This window comes from Peromyscus leucopus, chromosome 8b (genome assembly GCF_004664715.2).
Source record: "Peromyscus leucopus breed LL Stock chromosome 8b, UCI_PerLeu_2.1, whole genome shotgun sequence".
NCBI classification, from domain to species: domain Eukaryota; kingdom Metazoa; phylum Chordata; class Mammalia; order Rodentia; family Cricetidae; genus Peromyscus; species Peromyscus leucopus.
The window spans coordinates 102,736,983-102,758,873 of record NC_051086.1 but is presented as its reverse complement, the minus strand read 5'-3'; the positions used below and the strand labels follow the sequence as shown (position 1 = coordinate 102,758,873).

Sequence of the window (21,891 nt, the reverse complement as noted above, 5' to 3'; positions counted from 1 at the left end):
AAGGTCAGCGTGGTCTGTAGATTAAGAAAAACAAGAAAGCTTTCCTTCCTTTTCAGCATCTCTCTGGGTTTCTTTTTTAGGATTCTGAGATCATTCAGTTGTCTCATCTAAAGCATCTTGCTTTGCATTTTGTCTCTTCTAAAACATCTGTCCACAGTGAGCCTGCAACACACTAGTTCCAGAGATACCGTGGTTTCTGGCTCTTGGGAGTCACAGTAGGGACAGAGAAATCCACAGAATATTCCAAAAGAATAACAGGGAAGGAGGAAATCCAGGGAGACTTAGAAGTGGGCAATGCCTAAGATAAGGGTTGAGAGGCAGGTGGGAAAGGAATTCCTGGCCAAAGACTAGCTTGAGCCTGAAGCAGAGACGTCTGATTGGGGTGCAGATGGAGAATTTGGATTTGTCTGTGAAGAATCTAGAATTGGAAGTGTCTTGGGGCTGAAGTCAACTTGAAAGGCAGGAGGTAGCTGAGCAGCTTGCTCAGCTTCTCAGTCAGCACCAGGGTTCAGGAGCAGTTTGAGTCAGGGGAGCTATGCATACATTCAAGGGGAAGCTATGAATGTTATTATTATTTTTGATCAGGCTTCATGTAGACCAGGCTGACCTTGGATTAGCTAATGTAGCTGAGGAAGACCCTGATCCTCTTGTCTCTCCCTCTTGAGTGTTGGGATTAAGTTATCTGCTACCACCACACCCGGCTTAAAAATGTGATTCTATTTGGCACTTGAGCAATGTCTTGGCTATTCCACTAATATTGATGAAGATTGTGGGGGATTTTTCTTTTGTTTTGGGTTTTTTTGTTTGTTTGTTTGTTTGTTTTATTTTTCAAGACAAGATTTCTCTGTGTAACAGCCTTGGATGTCCTGGACTCTTTCTGTAGACTAGGCTGGCCTTGAACTCACAGAGATCTGCCTGCCTCTGTCTTCCAGAGTGTTAGGTTTAAAGGTGTGCACCACCACTGCACAGTGAGACTTTTCTTTTGTAAGAGATAGTTATTTTTATTTATTTATTTATTTATTTATTTATTTATTTATTTATTTATTTATTTATTTTTGTGTGTGTGTGTGTGTGTGTGTGTGTGTGTGTGTGTTTTGCCTGTATGTATGCCTGTGGACCAGTGTGCAAGCATGATGCCTGCAGAGGCCAGAAGAGGGTGTCAGATGCTCTGGAACTGGAGTTACAGTTGTTAGCTGCCATGTGGTGGTGCTGGGAATTGAACCTAGATCTTCTGCAAGAGCCACCTCTCTAGTCCAGGCAAGATCTCCTTCTTAAACAACTGAATGGGAGGAGTGTGTTTTGAGAAATATTTGAATGGTAAAATTAACAAACTTGATAGGCTAGTTTTTGAGACAGGATCTTCTATATCCTGAGGCTAGTCACAAAATTTTACCAAAACAAGGTGAGTTGGTCCTTCAGGTTCCTGCTTCACAGAGGAGACTGCCAAATATTCTACAAGACACAGGGAGAAGGGACTAAAAAACTCTAGGCCTGTAGGCTGAAGATGGATGCCCCAACGTTGCAGAGGAACTTTGGCTAGCTGTCTCTGTCATTCTAGATTTTTGGAAGTCACTTACAATGCACTTCCTGTTTACTTAGGTAAATATTATATCCTTCTGGGGTCTTTGATGTAGCTGAAGACTAGTTATAATTGTAATTTTCCTTGGTTATAAATAATAAAAGATAAATTAGATATAAAACCTTATACTCACAAATATAGAATAGAGAGAATATTTTCTTTAATTTTGCCAAATACAAATAGACTAGATATTGTAGCTGTAATTCCTGCTTGATAACTATTCTATTATATGTAATTTTACTATGTTAAAGCTAAAACCTTCCTTTTTGATTAGATAGAAAAGGAGAAGTCCTGTGGGATATCTTTCTGTATGCTGTGAATGTGCTGTTCCCATTGGTTTTTTTATTTATTAATAAAGCTGTTTTAGCCTATGGCAAGGCAGCTTAGAGGCAGGCGGGAAATCCAAGCGGAGATACAGAGAGATGAAAGGAGGGTAGGGAGAGATGCCAGCCACTGCCCAAGGAGCAGCAAGACGCCAGCAGACCGGCAATGCCATGGCCACGTGACAAAACACAGATGAATAGAAATGGGTTAATTTAAGATGAAAGAGCTAGCTAGCAAGAAGCCTGAGCCATAGGCCATACAGTTTGTAAATAACATTAAGCCTCTGAGTGATTATTTTATAAGCGGCTGCAGGACCACGGGTCTGGGCAGGACCAAAGAAACTTACCATTACACTGTCGCTAAGTGCAACCCTCAACTTCTGATCCTTTTGGGATTACAAGTGTACACCACCACACCCCATTTATGAGGTGCTAGGAATCAAACCCAAGACTTCACCCATGCTAGGCAAGCACTTACCAACTGAACTATACCACAACAGGCTGGTGGTTTACCTGAGGGAGGGAAGCCCAAGACATAGGCCAGCAGTTGCTGTAGGGTAATAGCAGTATGGTCTCAAGTAAAATAACCAGAGTATCTCTGTGACCAGGGATACAGAGCCTGGTCATGTCCTCTCAGAAGAACACCAGAGATGCCAGTTGGGGAGCAGTGGCCAACCAGAAACTGGCCATGGCAGGGAATTGGCACCACCTCAATTGGAAGGACAGAGAATGGAGGTGGGTGGTGTCAGTGTCTCAGGAGAACTCTCACAGGTAGAGAGGGTCACTGCCAGACCACAGGAGGGAGAGGGAGGACAAGAGAAGTCCCGCCTCACCCACTGAAGACAGCTGGAGGAAACTGGAGTCTGAGTGTTGCCCACCAGTTTAAATGGGCAACAGGGTAGAAGAATGGTCTCTTCTGAGAAGGTGGAGATGTGTCCATTTCAGGACACGAGGAGTTTGAGGTGCCCAGGGGAGCATTCAAGGGGAGCAACCCAACAGTTGGAAGTTACTGGACCAATTTCAGAGATGAGGTGGGGTGGGAAGGACAGAACTACCTAAACAGCTTCCAACCGCAGGCCATCAAGTGTGGTGCTTCCCCACTGGGCCATGTCACTAGCCCTGGAGCTGGGGTCTTGAATGTGCTGTCTTCTCATTTGTAAAATGGGAACAACAGTATGGTTTTTTGTTTGTTTGTTTGTTTTTTTGTTTGTTTGTTTGTTTGTTTGTTTTTCCAGACAGGGTTTCTCTGTAGCTTTGGAGCCTGTCCTGGACTAGCTCTGTAGACCAGGCTGGCTTTGAACTCACAGAGACCTGCCTCTGCTTCCCGAGTGCTGGGATTACAGGTGTGTGCCACCAATGCCAGGCTTTTTTTTTCCCCCTGAGACAGGGTTTCTCTGTAGTTTTGGTGCCTGTCCTGGATCTCACTTTGTAGACCAGATTGGCCTTGAACTCGCAGCGATGCGCCTGGCTCTGCCACCCAAGTGCTGGGATTAAAGGCGTGCACCACCACCACCACCACCACCACCACCACCACCACCACCACCAGGCCGACAGTATGTTTTTTATGGGTTGCTCTGGGTATTTAACTGTGGCCAGCTTGGTATTTGCTACTTATTATAAGTTCAGCAGTTATAAGTGTTGGTGTTTGTGTGTATGGGGTGAATGTAGAAGCCAGAAAAGCAACTCAGGTGTTATTCCTCCAAAATGCCACTTAAAAAAAAAAAAAGACAAGGTCTCCCACTGGCCTGAACCTAACAAGTAGTTAAGCCAGCTGGCCAGGCAGCCACAGGATCTACCTGTCTTTGCCATCAAACACTGGGATTACTGTTAGGGGTAGACGGGCCATCTGTTTTAATTTATTTTAATCCTGAATCAGCAGTAAAGTAGTTCCCCTATGTACTGTTAGCCGTCTGCCCACACCATTCTTGCGGGACGGTAGGACAAGAGCACAGAGAATGGAGGAAGTCCCCACAGACTGTCTCATTACAAGTGCACGCTGCACATGCAGGAGAAACCCAACCAGAATTGATGGTGTAAACGATTTCCTAATGATTTGCCTAGGATACACTACAGCACACACAGTAGGACTTAGCTAAGGGAGTGCTGCCTCTAAAATACCCAAAGATAAGTAGTGTGCTAATTAGGCCTGTTAAGAAATAAGCAAAACTTACTGGGTGGTGGTGGTGGTGGTGGCCGCGCGGCGGCGGCAGCGCACGCCTTTAATCCCAGCACTTGGGAGGCAAAGGCAGGTGGATCTTTGTGAGTTCAAGGCCAGCCTGGTCTCCAAAGGAGTTCCAGGAAAGGGGTGCAAAGCTACACAGAGAAACTCTGTTTCGAAAAACAAAAAAAAAAAAAAAAAAAAAAAAAAAAAAGGAATAAGCAAAACTTACTGGGTGGTGGTGGTGGTGGTGGTGGTGGTGGTGGTGGTGCACGCCTTTGAGCCCAGAACTTAGGAGGCAGAGGCAGGTGGATCTCTGTGAGTTGAGTTTGAGGCCAGCCTGGTCTACAGAGATAGTTCAGGGATACATTGACAAAGAAACCCTGTCTCAAACCACAATCCCACCCCACCCCACGCCCCCAAAAAGAAACAAAGAAGCAAAACTTGCTACGCTAGGATGTAAATGTTCACCAGGACTGAGCAGCCATTAGGCTCATCCCCAAAGAACATGCCTATCAGGAAGTTTAGCGGGCCTGTGCAGGGCCATAACTACCACTAAGCCCGGGTCTGCCATTAAGTCCCATATGCTCTTATCAGGAAAAGCATAATTCTGCCAGTGGGCAAGATGACCCTGGGTAACAACTATTCAAAGGCAACACTGACGTACTTAAGACATAATTCTGACGACATCTTTGCTGTGTAGATCTCCCCTCTGCCCAAGTGGTCAGACAAGAGTTTCCCATCTCTATTTAATTTGTTGAAAATGTAATGGGGTCTGGACCTGAAAGAGATTTAAGGGTGACCGTGCATGCAAAATGCACAGGCCTAACATGTATGTAAGTTAGTAAAACCTTCTATTCGAGGCTGGCTTTCACTTTGGGCATTAGCCATATCTGGTTGCATATAAAGAGCTTTTCCTTTACTGATCTCTAAGTGTTCAGAATAATTTCTCATATCATTTCTATAACTCTACTGTGCCAGGGTTGTTTGTTTGTTTGTTTGTTTGTTTGTTTGTTTTTGGTGGGTTCCGGGGATTGAATTCATCACCCGCCAACTGAACTATTGACTCTGTCTCTAGGTCAGTGGTTCTTAACCTGTGGGTTGTGTTGGGGGTCAAACGACCCTTTCACAGGGGTTGCATATTAGATATTCTGCATCTCAGATACTTACATTATGATTCGTAACAGTAGCAAAATTACTGTTGTGAAGTAGCAACAAAAGTAATTTTATCCCTGGCGGTGGTGGGGCACGCCTTTAATCCCAGCACTTGGGAAGCAGAGCCAGGCAGATTTTACGGTTGGGGCTCACCACAGCATGAGCAACTGTATTAAGGGGTTGCAGCATGGAAGACTGAGAACTACTGGTCTAGGTGATCCCCTGCCTACTCCCCCTCCACACACACACAGATGAGAAATCAAGCCCCAGGTAAGAGAAATATCTAGAGTAATAGGCTACTTAGGGCAAAGTCAGGATGAAAACCTAGATCTCATCCAGGTGTCAGCTCCCGCACAGGAAGCATGGTGAAACAGTGATCTGGCCAGGGCTCGCATCAGGCTCGGGAGAGTAGCAATTCATTGTATCCAGGCTAGAATAGTGGCAGCTCCAGCCAGGGGAGGAAGAGTGGTCAGAGGACAAAGAAATCAGCCTAAATAAAGGGAGGATTCTGGGACTGGAGAGATGCTCAACAGTTAGTAGCCCATACTTCTCTCATAGAGTACCAGAGCTTGGTTCCCAGCAACTCAGAGTTGCCTGTAACTCCAGCACTAAAAGGGGATAGGACACTTCTGGCCTCCACAGGCACCTACACTCACATAGAAATATATATCTATCTTAAAATAATAAAAGTAAATCTTTAATAAATTAAGAAAAAGCCGGTGGAGCACACACCTTTAATCCCAGCACTCGGGAGGCAGAGGCAGGCAGATCTCTGTGAGCTCCAGGCCAGCCTGGGCTACAGACAGAGATCTAGGACAGCCAGGGCCACACAGAGACACCCTGTCTCGAAAAGCAAAAACAAAAACAAATTAAGAGAGCGTTTCTTTTTTCTTTACCGTTAATGTGTGTGTTCATCTGTGAGCATATGACATGAGTGTGCAGGTGCCCTTAGAGGTCAAAAAGTCCTGCGGAGTCGGTGTTACAGGAGGTTTTGAGCCAGTGTGTAGGCGCTGGGAAGTCCTGGTCAAGAACAAGCCCTCTTAGCCTCTCTAGCTCTAAAGGGGGCATTTTTTATAGCTAGACATAGGCATAGGCCAACAGGATTTCCTACGTGGTCCTGGACATTTCCCAAGACCTCAGCCACTAAAGAGGGTGAAGTGACTTTTGCTTTATTTATCTACAGACAGAATATCCTGTATCCCAAGGACGACTTTTAAGTTCTCATCATCCCCGCCACCACTCCTCAGAATTGCAGTAACTGCATTCTTGTGCCACCACGCCTGGTTCAGGCCGTGATGGATGGAACCCGGGGCCTCATCCCAAGCCCCGCTTGCTGGTCTTTTTCAAAAGGACACCAGCAGCCAAGAAAATAACAAATGGTGAAATCTTCAAAGACTCGGTCCCAGGATGGCCAGGCTTGCACTCTCTACCGGCGTCACTGCAGAGCCTTCAGCCCGTGCGTAGCCGGTGCCCAGCTTCCAACCATTCGCAGTCCAGCCCAGGCCTGCGCAATCGCGGGGTCAGGCACGCAGGCGGAAATGACGCCACCTCACCTACTCCGCGGGAACCGCGCCAGGCCGCAGCCGAGTCCATGGACTCCAGGGTGCTTCCGGAGCCTTTAGCGCTGCGCGCTTGCGTCATCGCGTAGACTGGCAGGGCTGCGGGACGGAGGGTGACGTGTGAGTCGCGAATAGCAGAGGAGGGCGGGTCCAGGGCGAGGATTAGGAGTTAGCCCCGCTTCTTAAAGGAAAACGTACCTCTCCTCGCGGCCTCGGGGCGCACGCTGCAGTGTGGCTCCTTTAAAGGTCATGGTGACACGTGTGTGAGGCTCCGGAGGCCCGGATGGTGCGCGTGCGGCCCCGGCCCGGAGCGGACGCTAGAGCTGCGCCGGCCTTCCGCGGGCCGCCGAGAGGCCTGTGAGGTTGAGGTCGAGCACGGCGGAGCGCAGGTGAATCCGCCAGGCTTGGGATGAGGGAGGGCGGGAGGTGTGCGCGTCCACCCGCGGGGTTTGGGGACTCCAGAGAAGGCTGACAGGTGCGTGGCCGGCGAGGGCGCCCGGGACCGCGAGGAGGACGGACTAGGGACGTGAGGAACTGGGCTTCCCGGGGAGGACAGGGGACGCGAGTGGCATAGGGAACGCGGAGGAGAGATGGGGTGTGAGGAGCGTGGAGGAACAAGGGATGCTGGAGACCGAGGAAGGGACAGGTTATGCGAGGGGCGCCTGCGAACCCTAGCGTGACCTGGTAATTGCATCAGTCGCTCTGCATCCCGGGGTTCTTCCGGAACTTGGGGTCGCAGGGATCTGAGTGACCCCGAGGTTGCACTCTCGGAGCGGCTTGTTCCTTAGGAGGTTCGCGGCGCTGCAAACCTCCGGGTGGTCAGGCAGAACTGAAGTCCAGCTTGTAGTCTAGGGCGGGGACAGATCCTTAACGCGGATCCACACCGAATTGTAATAGCAGGGCAGCATTCTAACCAAAATGCCCATTGCTTCTGGTGGTGGTGGTGGTGGTGGTGGTGGTGGTGGTGGTGTGTGCACGTGCACGCGCGCGCGCTTGTGCGCGCCCTCGCGCGCCTGCCTGCGTCTGTGGCGTATCCCTTAGGGATGGAGATGGTAGAATAGCATCCTAAAACCCCGGGAGAGATGTACCCGGAATGGATGCCAAAGAGACGTGTATTTCAGCCGTTCCTGGCTAGGAGTCCTCTGCCTTGGAGCCTTGGAGGCCCCAGCCCTGCCCCTCTTCTCCTGCAGCTTGTAATTGACCCCGTGTGTCTTAAGTGAGGTTTTCTTGGGAAACAGTTTAAGAGGGAAATGTTTTGTTTAAATGGTGTCTGTCTGGATGGAGGAGCCAGGCTTGAGTTCAGGGTTAGGTATATGTATATTTATTGAGGGTACAGAGTATCCTAGACCTTAAGAGACCTGGGTAGGCAGCACATCCCTCAGCCTCAGAGTCACACATGCTGCGTGTGCCTATCAGAGGCCTTGCTGGGGACCACAAGAGCATTTTCCTTGGTTCCTACATCACGCAGCTGTGTCTTTCAGGTAGAACTGTATAGACTTTACTGTCACAACTTCAAAAATTATCCTGACTGAATGAACCTGACTTAAGTGTAAGGTGTTTATGACTTTGGTCATGCTTGGACCATGTTAGGTCAGGACAAAGTTCTCACCTCCCTGTGGGAAGGTATTTTGGAAGTGATGTTGATGGAGCTTTCAGGAGACAGGCTGGCTTCCTTCTGCAGCTTCAGAACATTCTGTTGGGGGAGGGGTACTGGTTAAATGGAGTGGAAGTTCTGAGGCATTCTGTAACAGAACCTAGGAACGGGGAGGTGAACCAAGATTGGGCAGACAGCCATTAAGCCTGTCGGCGGTGTATTGTGCTGATGTGCTGTCCTTTGAATCTGTGTGTGTTTGAATAGATGGAAAATGCCTTTACTTTATGTGATCAGGTGAACTGTAGGTGGGAACTGAGGAAAGGGTTTATAGTTAGTAAAATGTCATAGTTATTTTCCAAAAAAGAAAAAAACCGGCTAATGAAATTTAAAAAAAGTTTGAGATTTTTATCAATTATTCTTATTGACTCTGTCTTTGGATATTATATTCAGACTGGGGTTGCCCCAGGGGTGTGGGAAGTGTGAGGATCGCGGTGTAGAGCAGGGGGGTAGTGTGTTCGTGTCATGAATTTAGTGATCTGTTAGCACAGCTGTCCTCTGGACTTTCTGTGAATTCAGCACAGAGTTTTTTGTTTTGTTTTGTTTTTTAAAGACAAAGTCTTGCTACATAGCCCAGGCTGGCCTTGAATGCTTCTCCTCCTGCCTCCGCTTCTTGAATGTTGGGATTACGGCATGCATCTTTGGGCTTGGCTTCCTTTGACATTACTGGTGCCACTTTCCTGGTAGAAGGTCACAGATCACACAGCTCGGGTGAAGGGCCAGCGGGAGAAGCCAGCCACGGGTGACAGTCTCGCTGCTCATCCTCCAGGTGCTGGTGCCTATTCTGGACTCTACACTTGGCAGTGTTGGTGACTGAGCAGGCTGAAGTCCAGGGGAGCACCTGCCGGGTCAGCTCCGGGCCTGCCTTGAGAATCTGATTCCCTGCTGCAGAGAAAAGCAGCACCCAGGCTCAGACACCCCAGGTGAGCCCCAGAGGTTTCCTTGTCTCTTTCTTCCAGAGGCCAGAGCCTGGTAATGACTGTCCCGTGGGTGAAAGTCCTGGTGAGTCCCCGCCACAGAGGACTTTGTGATTCTTGTGTCAGAGGACTTGATGCTTGCTTTTGTTTTTCATTTTACTTGTTTTGGGGTACACCTGTGTAACTGCTTCTTGGATAGTCAGAGTGGTGGGTGCCATCTGTCTGATGAGAATGAGCAGTTTCAGGGATGTATTTTTGTAAATGTGACTCAAACAGCTAATGGTGAGGTAGGCGGGATGGGGGTACAGGTGTTGCAGTCAGGTGATGGAGGGGCTCCTCTTCGTTACAGTGTCTGTGCTGTTGTCCTGGCAGACTGGGCCTCTGTTAGGGACTCCTGTGCAGCAGGCTTCCTGACCAACCCCAGCAGCCAGCTTCCCACTGGAGCACTGGGGCTGTGTGGAGATAAAGGACACAGGTCTGCCGCTCTTGGAGCCGGTGTGTGTCCTCCTGCCCACTTAACTTAGCTTTTCTTCTCAAGCTCTTCACTCAGGGATAGAGAGGTTGTGTGCGTGCGTGCATGTGTGTGTGTCTATGTCTGTGTGTGTCTGTCTGTCTGTCTGTGTATCTGTGTCTGTGTGTCTGAGACATGGTCATACTCTGTAGCCCAGGCTGGCCTGGAATTCGCAGTTGTCCTTCTGCTTCAACTTCCCAAGTGCTGGGAGTAAGCCATGCCCAGCTGAGAAAGAGTCTGTGTGTCCACTAGAAACAGAATGGCCAGATGCAAGGTCAAAGTTCACAGCAGCTACATGAGAAAAATAAAAAGGTAAAATAGATTTTTATATGTTTTATTTGAACCAATTTATGTAAGATATTGTTGTTTCAACACTTGCCAGGTGAGAGATGGAGATGCCTTGTGTTGTTTTCTTAAAGTAGGCCATGGAAACCTGATGGTGAATCTTCGCAGCTCTTGGCCTGAACCAGGCTTGTTTCACATGCTCAGTATCGAATGTGGCTCCTGGCCTCTGTAGAAGAACATAGAGAGGCCTGTGCAGATGTGCCTGGCCATCTGACTTATATGCTGATTCATTCGTGTGTGTGGGGGGGTTGGTTTTTGATTTAAGAAAGTGTCTCTCTGGGGCTGGAGAGATGTCTCTGGTTAAGAGCACTGGCTGGTCTTCTAACCTGGGTTTAGTTCCCAGCACCCACATGGCAGTTCACAACTGTAACTCCAGTTCCAGGGGATCTATTGCACCAGGCATGCGTGTGCTGCACATATCTGTCATGCAGGCAAGATACCCATACACATAAATTAAATAAATCTTGAGAGAGAGAAAGAGTCTCACTATGTAGCCCTGGCTGGCCTGAAACTGTATAAAGCAGGCTGATCTCCAATTGACTGAGATCCACATAGATTTGCCTCCCAAATGCTAGGACTAAAGGTGTGTGGACTACTCCCAGACAAGAGTTTATTTTTTTTTAATATTTATTTTTAGTTATAGATATGTGTGTTTATGCCCACGTGAGTGCAAGTGCCCGTGAATTCTAGAAGAGGGTGTTGGATCCCCTGGATCTGGCTGTAGGTGGTTGTGAGCTTCCTGACATGAGTGCTGGGAACCGCACTTGGCTCCTTTTCAGGAGCAGTGCGTACACTGAGCCGTCTCTGCAACCCCCGCCTCAGTTCATTTCTCACATTTGTTGCTGCTAACCAGAGTATGAGAATCAGCCATCCACTGTCTTTTGAGTAGTTTCAGGAAATAATGCTCATTGGCACATGCAGCGCTGCTTGCTCTGCCTTTGACTGCCCCTGCACTTTTGGGTAGCTGTCCTGGTGGCTGCTGTGTATAGTGAGCAAGCAGAAGTCATGTGCTTGTTCTGGGAATAGCTGCTTATGAGTCTGGGGTCCTTCCCATCCCACAGGAATGCACCATGCCAATAGTCGATAAGCTGAAGGAGGCTCTCAAGCCTGGCCGCAAGGACTCAGCAGAGGATGGGGACCTGGGCAAGCTGCTGGCTGCCTCTGCCAAGAAGGTCCTTTTGCAGAGGATTGAATTCGAACCTGCCAGCAAGAGCTTCTCCTACCAGCTAGAGTCCTTGAAGAGCAAATACGTGCTGCTGAACTCCAGGGCCGAGGGAGCTAGTCGCCACAAGAGCGGAGATGAGCTACAGGCCAGGAAACCAGGTACTGGGGTAGCCCTAAGTTGGCAGCTGGAGTAGTTTTGGGCTTCCAGGAGTCACTGGGCTATCGTGATAGATGTCATGATACAGGGTGAGTAGGAAGGATGTCTGTGTACTTGAACATCCCTTCTTTAATGAGGTCAGAAAGCAGGTCCTAGGGGCCAAGGAAACGGCTCAGCTAATGAAAGCATTAGCTTTGTGAGTCTGCGACTCGAGCCAACACAAACGGCCAGATTTGGTGCCCCGTTGTCCCTGTCACCCCAGCACACCTGCAGTGAGGTGGGAGGAGGAGACGAGAGTGTCACCAGGAAGCTCGCAGACAGCTAGCCTGGAGTGTGCAGCCAGCAGAGAAACAACAGCAGACACTGCCTTGGCCTGGTGGGAGGTGAAGAGCTGACTCCTAGAAGCTGTCCTCGACCCCAGCACACAGCAGTCTTACTCTCATGTACACCCACACGCAGTTAATTTGGGGGGGGGAGTAGGGGTTGAAAATACAGAAGTAAGGTGGGTTTCTTAGCACACAGTATGGCCCAGAGCTAGGACCTGCTGCATCTTATCCACAGGGCTTGACCTCTGGACTGAGCATGGAAGGGCCCTGGGGTGACTTGGTCTCATCTTTTTCTCTTCTAGGCACCGAGCGTGTGTCTGGAAGTGGAGGTGACGGAGTCCCCGCCCCACAGAAAGTGCTCTTCCCTATGGAGAGACTGTCTCTAAGATGGGAGCGCGTTTTCCGTGTTGGTGCAGGGCTGCACAACCTGGGGAACACCTGCTTCCTGAACTCCACCATCCAGTGCTTGACCTACACACCACCTCTGGCCAACTACCTGCTCTCCAAAGAGCACGCGCGGAGCTGTGAGTCAGCTGAACGGGCAGCCCCCCCTTAACACCAGCTAGATAAACCCCTGTGCTTGAGGGGCCGTCCTTCTGTCTGTCTGACAGTTAAAGGGGAGCGAATAGAGCATGGCGATTGATACCCGCTCTAGGATGGGCCATGCCTCAGTTTCACTCAGGCAGGGTCATGCTCTCTACAGAGAATGGTTTTTGAGTGATACCTCCACACAGTGTGTGTTCAACTATCTTATGTGTGTACCGAACCAATATGTTTTATATACATTGCAAAAATACCCCGAAGCAGAAATTAAAATTGAGTGAAGTAGCTGGAGTGGTGAGACTTGCCAGAGCTAGCTCATGTTTCCGCAGTAGCTCTTCTCTTCTAGTGAACAGAAAGATGACACTCACAGGCTTATGCTGGGGGTTCTTAAACCTGGAGAGCAAAACCCAGGACAACATGAGAAAGAAAGATCACCACCCTGCCTTACTAATGAACTGGTTTAAACTTGTCAGCTAAAACGAAAGCATCTGGGGCATCTGTAGACATCCTCTGGAGAAACTTGAGTTCATCCTGAGAGTGCAGGCATTCTGTAGGGAAGCCTCCCACCCACAGATGCTGTGGGCTCAGCATGCTGAGAGAGCCTCCCGCCTGTCTGTGCCCCAGTTCTGCTGCTGAACAGCTGTGTCTCTAGAATGTTCTATGACTTTCCTCTGCCTTCTGTCACTGCTTTACAGAGTAATACTGACTTCCATACAGAATTGTAAGGATGAAATGAATTCTGTCAAAGGCTTGGTGTTACATCAGTTGGCACGGAAGATGTGCTATGAGTGTTCATATCTAGGTGGTCAAGTGGTCACTCGGTTAGTGAGTGAAAGGGGACCTGAGCACACTGATGACAGTGTAAAGAAGGCCCTCCCTTCTGACAGGCACAGGAAGCAGTGGGGCGCTAGTCTAGAGAGTGACCTTGTAGGTATACGCTGTGAGGTGCAGTGGAGCGTGGGTGGCCGCATCACCCCTGTGTAAGACTGCTAGAAAAGGAGAGTGCTCAGCTGGGCCGTGGGGGCACTCACCTTTAATCTCAGCACAGGAGGGAGGCAGAGCACGGATCTCGAGTTAGAGGCCAGCCTGATCCACAGAGCTAGTTCCAGGACAGCCAAGGCTACACAGAGAAACCCTGTCTCAGGGGAAAGAGAGAGAGAGAGGAGAGAGGACAGAGAAGTCATGGGTGGGAGGGTGATGGTTAAACAGTTGGGAGTCAGGCTGGATCCTGAGGCGAGTGGATGGGGACGAGGAAACGGTGTTAATATGGCGTTGGGTTGCGTGATGAGTTCAAGGACATTCTGTTCCTTAGAAGAGTGAGTGTGGCTGGGGTAGTGTCCTTGTCCGTCACGGGCAGGGTCTACGGTTTGATCTCAGGAGGGGCTGGAGGTCCTGTAAGAGTTTTTGGACTGTCATCTTGACCTCATGGTCTTGGCAGTAGGATCCTCCTACCCAAGCCTTACGTAAGTGCTCTTTTCTGTTCTGTTCTTGTCTGCTCTTTCCCTGTAGAGCTAGCTCTCCTCCATCCGTGATTGCTCCACAGGAGTCTTTTTGAGCCACTTGTCAACTTTGTGGGTTGATTTAGGTAAACGCTGTAACTGAATCCTGGTCACCTGGCGCAGGTTAGCTGCAGTGTGACATTGACAGGCATGAAGTATCACAGCTGTGCTCTGTGTCCTCAGTGTGGGCCACTTGTCCTGTGAGCAGCACCTGCCCACCCAGGAGCAGCCAGTGCTGTTGTTGGTGAGGGGTTAATACACTGGTCTCAGCTGCTGAGAGGGGAACTAATTGGTTTGGGTTGGATTTTGTGTGACAAGATTGGCTTGAAGCATCGTGTTCAGGGGCTGTCTCAGAACTGAAGGTACGTCTGACAAGGCAGCTAGCAGCTAACCTGTGCCAGGTAACCAAGATTCAGAGTTGTAACACAGTCCTCACAAAGTTGATCCCGGAATTTATTTTCCAGGTGTGTTCCTTAGTGCCTCAGGAGACAAGTGACAGGTCCCTTCATTGCAGTGGTGGTAGGAGAAGTTAAAAGGTGGATAGCATGAGGAGGCCTGTCTGTCCATTCATAGAATGTTCCAGCTGTAGGGCAGGGGAAAGAACTGGGTGGGCAGCGTGGATGTTAGGAAAGCAAATTGCAGGTGTGTGGTGTAGCCGGAACATCTCGGCGAGCCTGTTAACTAACCCCTGGCTGATGACATTGCGAGTGTGTTGCAGGGAGTGTGGTGTAGCCGGAACATCTCGGCGAGCCTGTTAACTAACCTCTGGCTGATGACATTGCGAGTGTGTTGCAGGGAGCGCTCTGACTGGCTCCGTCATGCCTAATTCAGGGGCCAGGGGCCTGTGGGTGAAGGATTGTGGGGAGCTGGACTCTGATAATCAGGGTTTCACTTAACAGATGCCCAAAGCCAGTTGAAGCAGGATGGGGTCATATTCTTTCTACATCTCTATTTAAAAAGTCACAGTTGTAAAGACAGGAATGTATCCTCTTCTAGTGTAGTGCTAATGAGAAACCAGCCCGTTGGTATAGAGCAGGAGGCAGGCCATCTGGTCCGTGGCTTGCTAGTCACTAACTTCCGTTGAACTTCTCTAGGCTGTCATACATGGTCTGTGTTGCTTTTACTCTGCGTGTGGAATGAGGTATCGTTAGGAGTTCTGGAAATCACTCGCTCTACAGTTCCTTCTTCCCCACTGCAGGCCACCAGGGAAGCTTCTGTATGCTGTGTGTCATGCAGAACCACATGGTCCAGGCCTTTGCCAACAGCGGCAATGCCATCAAGCCTGTTTCCTTCATCAGAGACCTGAAAAGTAAGAATGGATTTTTGGTTGAGTATCTGCCAAGCATAGGTCTGTGGTTGGAGAAAGGAAGAGAAAAGCCATGAATGACGTCCCAGGGATCCCTGTGTCTGGAAGATCCCGTCCAGTGGTCAGACCCCAGCATGGTCGTCAGTGCAGACCATGGGCTCAGGGTTTCACTGAGGAAGGCTTTCTGCTGGGCACTGCTTGGAAGAGCAGTTAGGTTTTAGTCAGATAGAGGGCTGTGTTTGAAGTCAAGATGGGCAGGTGAGCATGAAAGCTGGGTGTGGGTAGCGTGGAGGTGCTGACGACGGCATCGGTGGAGCCAGCTGCCGTGTGCTGGGAGACCCTGCTGCTTTCCAGCCACTTGGCAGAGAGGTTGCAGCACTATGACATGGTATGGGCTCTTGGGAAAGTGGCCTCCGGCAGTTGACCTAGCACAGTCATCGACCTTCTGCATCTCTCTCCTTCCTCCAGAGATTGCCCGGCACTTCCGCTTTGGGAACCAAGAGGATGCGCATGAATTCCTGCGGTACACCATCGATGCCATGCAGAAGGCCTGCTTGAACGGTTATGCTAAGTATGTGCCGTGCCTTCCCACATGTCCTCCTGACTGAGGACCCCTTCTTTATGTTGAGGGCAGGCAGCAGGGCATTCTTGTGAGCACAGCCAGCCTCCCTCTAGGCCATCCTCTAGAAGGTTTTGTGTGGGTGCTCAGGCATCTGACTGCCCGGTGCTCTAAAACCTGGGGGCTAAGATCTGCTGAGGGGAAGGGCTCAGAAGTTCACCTGTAGCTGTGAACGCATCCAGCCTCTCTAACACCACTTCGTGACTTTGAATAGAGAAGGAAATGAGGACACACATTTGAGGGGGGCCTCACACTTAGAGAAGGGAGGTGTGGGTTCACACTTAAAGAAGGAAGGTGTGGGTTCACACTTAGAGAAGGGAGGTGGGGTTCACACTTAGAGAAGGAAGGTGTGGGTTCACACTTAGAGAAGGAAGGTGGGGCTCACACTTAGAGAAGGAAGGTGTGGGTTCACACTTAGAGAAGGAAGGTGGGGTTCACACTTAGAGAAGGGAGGTGGGGTTCACAGAGAAGGAGTGGGTTCACACTTAGAGAAGGTGGGGCTCACACTTAGAGAAGGAGGTGTGGGTTCACACTTAGAGAAGGAAGGTGTGGGTTCACACTTAGAGAAGGAAGGTGTGGGTTCACACTTAGAGAAGGAAGGTGGGGCTCACACTTAGAGAAGGAAGGTGGGGTTCACACTTAGAGAAGGAAGGTGGGTCACACTTAGAGGGGTGGGTCACACTTAGAGAAGGAAGGTGGGGGTTCACACTTAGAGAAGGTGTGGGTTCACACTTAGAGAAGGTGGGGTTCACACTTAGAGAAGGAAGGTGGGGTTCACACTTAGAGAAGGAAGGTGGGTTCACACTTAGAGAAGGTGTGGGTTCACACTTAGAGAAGGTGTGGGTTCACACTTAGAGAAGGTGTGGGTTCACACTTAGAGAAGGTGTGGGTTCACACTTAGAGAAGGTGTGGGTTCACACTTAGAGAAGGAAGGTGGGGGTTCACACTTAGAGAAGGGAGGTAGGGGTTCACACTTAGAGAAGAGGTGGGGTTCACACTTAGAGAAGGAGGTGGGGTTCACACTTAGAGAAGGTGGGGTTCACACTTAGAGAAGGTGGGGTTCACACTTAGAGAAGGTGGGGCTCACACTTAGAGAAGGTGGGGTTCACACTTAGAGAAGGTGTGGGTTCACACTTAGAGAAGGTGTGGGTTCACACTTAGAGAAGGTGTGGGTTCACACTTAGAGAAGGTGTGGGTTCACACTTAGAGAAGGTGTGGGTTCACACTTAGAGAAGGTGGGGTTCACACTTCTGTGAAAATGCAGAAGCATGTAGGAAAACACAGCGTGTGAAAAGTTATAATTCTTTTTGATGCTAGGAGGTTTTCTTTTTGGGTTTTGGTGTTTCAGTCAGGGCCTAACTGTGGCCTCAGCTCTTGATTCTGCTGCCTCATTCCCCAGAGCAGGAGTCCAGAAGTGTGGCACCTTGTGTGCACTGTTTTCCCACGTTGGGGCGTGGAACAGGGTCACTTCCCCAGCCGGTTGCTCTGTGCAGCAGGTACTCCATGGAGGGGCTGTTGCTCGTTCAGAAAAGGTGGAGTTAGCTTAGGAACGCACCAGGTAGCCTCATCCTTCTGGAATGTCTGGAAGGTGATCTGGCTGACAGAAGTGGCGCTCACCCTCTGACGTTCTGTTTGCTGCGATCTCTGGGGCTGCAGTTCTGTGGTGCTGACTTGGCTTTGCAGGGTCTCTAGGTAGTTCTGTAACATTTTACCACAGCTCTGGTCTCTGGTGGTTTCCTGTCTGTAGGCCCAGGTCCATCTTCACTTGGACAGGCCTCTTTATGCTGTCTCCACCTTGGAAGGCTGTTTTTTGATTGTTTCTTTCTGCATTTCAGTTCATGCTATTTCTTTTTCTTTCTCTTTCTCTCTCTCTCTCTCCTTTTTTTTTTTTTTTTTTTGGTTTTGATTTTGATTTTTTTTGTAGACCAGGCTGGCCTTGAACTCAAAGATCTGCCTGCCTCTGCCTCCAGAGTGCGGGGATTTTTTTTTCTTTGAGACAGGGTGCTGAGTAACCCTTGAACTCTTGATCCTTTGCCACTGTCACCCAAGCACTAAGGTTCTGGTGTGCACCATTGTGCCTTGGTTCCTTTTTTTAAAAAAGGATTTATTTATTTATTTTGGTTTTTCGGGACAGGGTTTTTTCTGTGTAGTTTTTGGTGCCTGTTCTGGATCTCGCTCTGTAGACCAGGCTGGCCTTGAACTCACAGAGATCCGCCTGGCTCTGTCTCCTGAGTGCTGGGATTAAAGGTGTGCCACCGCCTGGCTAGGATTAATTTTTATCATTTTTATGTGTGTGTCTGTGGATGTGTGTCTGTGTGAGTGAATATCCTGTGTGTGGGTTTCCATAGAGGACAGAGGAGTGTGCCAGATCCACTGAAACTGGAGTTATAGACAGTTGTGAGCCACAGGACATGGGTGCTGGGAACTGAACCAGGGTCCTCTGTAGGAGCAGTCAATCTCTCTTAATCACTGAGCCCTCTTCCAACCCCAAATGAGATCCGCGCTTTAGCTTATTTGGTTTTTAGCATGTGTTTGTTTATTTGAAGTTTTCTGTTCAGGATTGTTTTTTTTCTTTCTGTCTCGAGCTGTTTAGTTAAACTTAGACGTGGTTGTTACTCTTTTCCTCTGTCCTTGGGGATGGTTTGACCTGATGGTGCCCTTTTCGTTGGTTGCCATTGTCTATGTAGAATGCCTGTGCATAGACTGAAGCCATCTACGATTCTTTACTCTGGAGTCCGCCTATCCTTTGCCAACACGGGGCAGTGTGAAGCATACCTTCTTGCATTGATGGCTTTTTCTGGAGTGGCATGTATGTCACTGCTCATAGTTTTGGGCTTGGGGGCATATCCAAGTGTCCCTTTTACCTTTCCCCATCTAGTGTCAAGATGCTTCTCTGTCCCTTTGCCTTCTTTGCATGTTTCTGGAACCTGCTGCCTCCACCTCCTGCAGTTCTCATAGCCCCTGCCCCTGGGCCGGGCTGGAGCTGCATCTGAGACCCTGCTCCAGCCTCTGAGCAGTAGCCGTGTGGGTTCCGACAGCTCTTGGGTTCCAGTGTACTCAAGGGCTGTGTACCTGCTAATGTGGGCAGTCCATTGTCCCTTCTTTTGATTAATAGTGGTGGTTCATATTTTTTCATCGCCTGTCACTGCACAACAAAAATTTGTTCTCCAAATGTTTTGGTGATCAGTGTCTAAGAAGTTCAGAGTAAACCCTGGCACCATCATCCATTCAGAGGGCAGTGAACTGTGCAGCATGGGATATGAACGGGTGATGTCAGCCACAGGAGATGGCCTTGGGAGACCTCCACATCTAGTGCCACTCAGCGGCAGTGGCTGAGGATATAGCAGCTGGCCAGGAACGGGAGTCAGCAAACGGCTGGGAGCTGGCCACACCCTCCCATTGCTGTCTCTTCTAGTGAATACTCCAGGGCTGTAACTAGTGCGGGAGGGTGACTGGCAGGCAGGGCCAGTTAAGTAGAATGCTGAGGTGGAGGAACTGTGTCTTGGCCAGGCAAAGAAGGTGCTAGTCAGTGTGGCTTGGTGCTCGCTGCCCAGGGGTCTTGTTAGCAGTGTCAGGAAGAAAGGGGTAGGGTGGCCCTCCTCTGTGCAAGGCCCCTGCTATCCTGTCCCTTCATGTGACAGCCAGTCAGGAAGTGTTGCTGAGCCTGCAGGCTCCGGCTGCACAGCCCAGTGGAAGGCATGGCAAGGGTCAGTGCCATGGGTCACAGGGCTGGACCTGCCTCCCAGGCGAGGTTTGGGGCCTTCTACAGGAAGTGGAGAGCAGAGATGTTGTTGGGTGAAAACACTGAGGTGTTCTGTGGGGGTCAAGGGAAGTTGCCTGCTGAGATGGTTGTGAAGGCTGAAGGTGCTGTTGTGGGGGCGGGCCCAAGAAGATAGAGGTCCTGCGAGGAGTTAGGAAAGCTGCTGGGGGCCTAGGTGGGGTGAAGGCATCTCACCGCCAACGGATGTGGTGGTGACTGCTCGAGCGGTGGGGATACTGGCCGTGAGGCGCGTGCCACGCTGTGCCGCGCTGTGCCGCGCTGTGCTGTGCTCTTCATGGCTGTGGCTTTCTTCTAGGTTGGATCGGCAGACACAGGCTACTACCCTGGTGCATCAGATCTTTGGAGGCTATCTCAGGTCCCGAGGTAAGCTGATGTGTTCTCCACCCTGGCTAAGCAGGTCTGCACATTGAGCCAGGAAGTCCTCAGCATTCCGGACAGATGGGGCGTGCCCCAGCTGTGAGACTGTGGGCGCGTGGGGGCTGGAGGTCCCAGTCTCGTCTTTCTGCCTGGCCGCCTTTGCCCACTGTAGGACTATCTCCTAAGGGAGCTGAGAAGCACGGTGCATGAAGTGATTATGGAACTAACTCTCCTTAGCTCTCCTCGGTCCTTGGGGTGAGGCCTGTGCTCTGCTGCAGAGAGCTTGCCCACTGGCCTGTGGTGGTGGCCAGGCAGCCAGGCAGGCAAGACCTGATAAAAGAACCTGGCATGACCCATATCTGTGTCTCCAGTTAAGAGGATAGTCACCTTTTGTGAGAGCTGAGTTGAATGTTCTAGACCTGTGGTTCTAGGTGTCTGGATCTGGGTGGTGCTCTCGTGGGTCACAGCTGCCCACTGCCTCTGTTCTTTTGCAGTAAAGTGCTCTGTGTGCAAGAGCGTCTCAGACACATACGATCCCTACTTGGACATAGCCCTGGAGATTCGGGTATGCTTGGGCAGTGGCTTGTGTTCCTGGGGTGACAGCGAGAAGGGTGTGAGTCAGAGTAGGCGTGGATAAGGGGTGCTGGCTCCCCTGCGCGGCCCCTGTTTGCCGAGGTGTGGTGGCCTCTGCTGCACATAGCACGGAGAAAGAAGTCGGCATTTGTGATCTGTCGAGCCTTTTGCCTGTGCAGATTCTTTCCAGTTAAAGAGTAAAAGGTGAAACTGAGTTTTGTGTTCTGAGGCATCACAGTGACAGTGTCTCACACTGGGGCTTGAGGAGAGAATGTGTGTGCCATGCTGGGGACATTGTTCTCCTGCGCTGTCAGCCTCTCCTTGCCTTTGCTGGGACCTTGAGAAGAGCCACCCCACTGCAGTCACAGTGAAAGGGCCTGACTCATGTGAAAGCTCTCACATGGCTGTCACCTGTCACCTCTAGAGGACACTGTCTGCTCCTTGCTCCTCTGGTGGGGGTGGGGGTGGGTTAGCAGGCCAATTTTTATGCAAGTCAGGTTTTATCACTTGCTGCCTCAGCCTGACAAGCCCTTAAATCTGGGATTCTTGAGTCAGGCTTTTTCTTTTGCTGTTCATTCTGTTCCATTTCCGTCCTCCTCAGCAAGCTGCAAATATCGTGCGTGCTCTGGAACTTTTTGTGAAACCAGATGTCCTGAGCGGAGAGAACGCCTATATGTGTGCTAAGTAAGTGTCATTTGCTTGCAAGAAAGTGACTGTCCAGACCACTATACATAGTTCCTGACCCGCCCTCAGGGATGTCTGCTGCTCACGTTTCCTAGTGGCCTTCATCTGGCTCATGGACACAGTTCACCGAGGCCCGTAGCTGCTGTTCACCTGGCCCCCGCCTTTGGGACAGGCTCCACATGTGTTAGCATGTTGAAGAGCAATGTGTTGTTTTCTCCTTTGTCTGCGATGGAAACTGCGTCATAGAGAGGCAGAGGGTCTGACCCCAGTGCCCCTCAGAGGATGCAGTGGAGAACCCTCTACCCCACTGTTCTGCATCTTAAATGAGACCTGTGTGTAGCTCCTGCTTGTAGGGGTCCAGTCATCTTTCTGTCTCAGCACAAACAGTTGTCCTTATGAGGCACACCCTGGGGATGTTGGCCTGGGGGTCACTTTAAAGCTGTGGCCACCAAAAGTACCTTCACTCCATTTTTCAGGTTTCTCCTGTCACAGCTCTGTTTTGTTTTGTTTTTGTTTTGAGGCAGGATTTCACTATGTAGCCCTGACTGGCTTCACACTCTCAGATCCACCTGCTCTACCTCCTGAGTACTGGAATTAAAGGCCAGCAACACTGCCTTGGGCTTTTGTTTTGTTTTGAGACTGGGTCTCACCAAGTAGCTTTGGCTGTCCTGGAACTCGCTCTAT

General features: G+C 50.1%; 1 protein-coding gene across 3 annotated transcripts in view; it reads left to right on the top strand.

Annotated features, from left to right (window-relative positions):
• The first annotated feature begins 7,073 nt into the window (after positions 1–7,073).
• Positions 7,074–21,891, top strand: part of Usp36 (ubiquitin specific peptidase 36) — a 31,084-nt gene continuing 16,266 nt past the window's right edge. For 2 of the 3 annotated variants that reach the window (XM_028892551.2, XM_037201521.1), the window contains exons 1-10: positions 7,074–7,163; positions 9,195–9,348; positions 10,006–10,165; positions 11,260–11,521; positions 12,148–12,369; positions 15,086–15,196; positions 15,662–15,764; positions 19,889–19,956; positions 20,445–20,515; positions 21,125–21,207. In XM_028892551.2, the coding sequence (XP_028748384.1) occupies positions 10,121–10,165; positions 11,260–11,521; positions 12,148–12,369; positions 15,086–15,196; positions 15,662–15,764; positions 19,889–19,956; positions 20,445–20,515; positions 21,125–21,207 (965 nt within the window). In that variant the 5' untranslated portion in view covers positions 7,074–7,163; positions 9,195–9,348; positions 10,006–10,120. The remainder of the gene's footprint in view (positions 7,164–9,194; positions 9,349–10,005; positions 10,166–11,259; positions 11,522–12,147; positions 12,370–15,085; positions 15,197–15,661; positions 15,765–19,888; positions 19,957–20,444; positions 20,516–21,124; positions 21,208–21,891) is intronic. The other variant, XM_028892553.2, reaches the window with a different exon arrangement.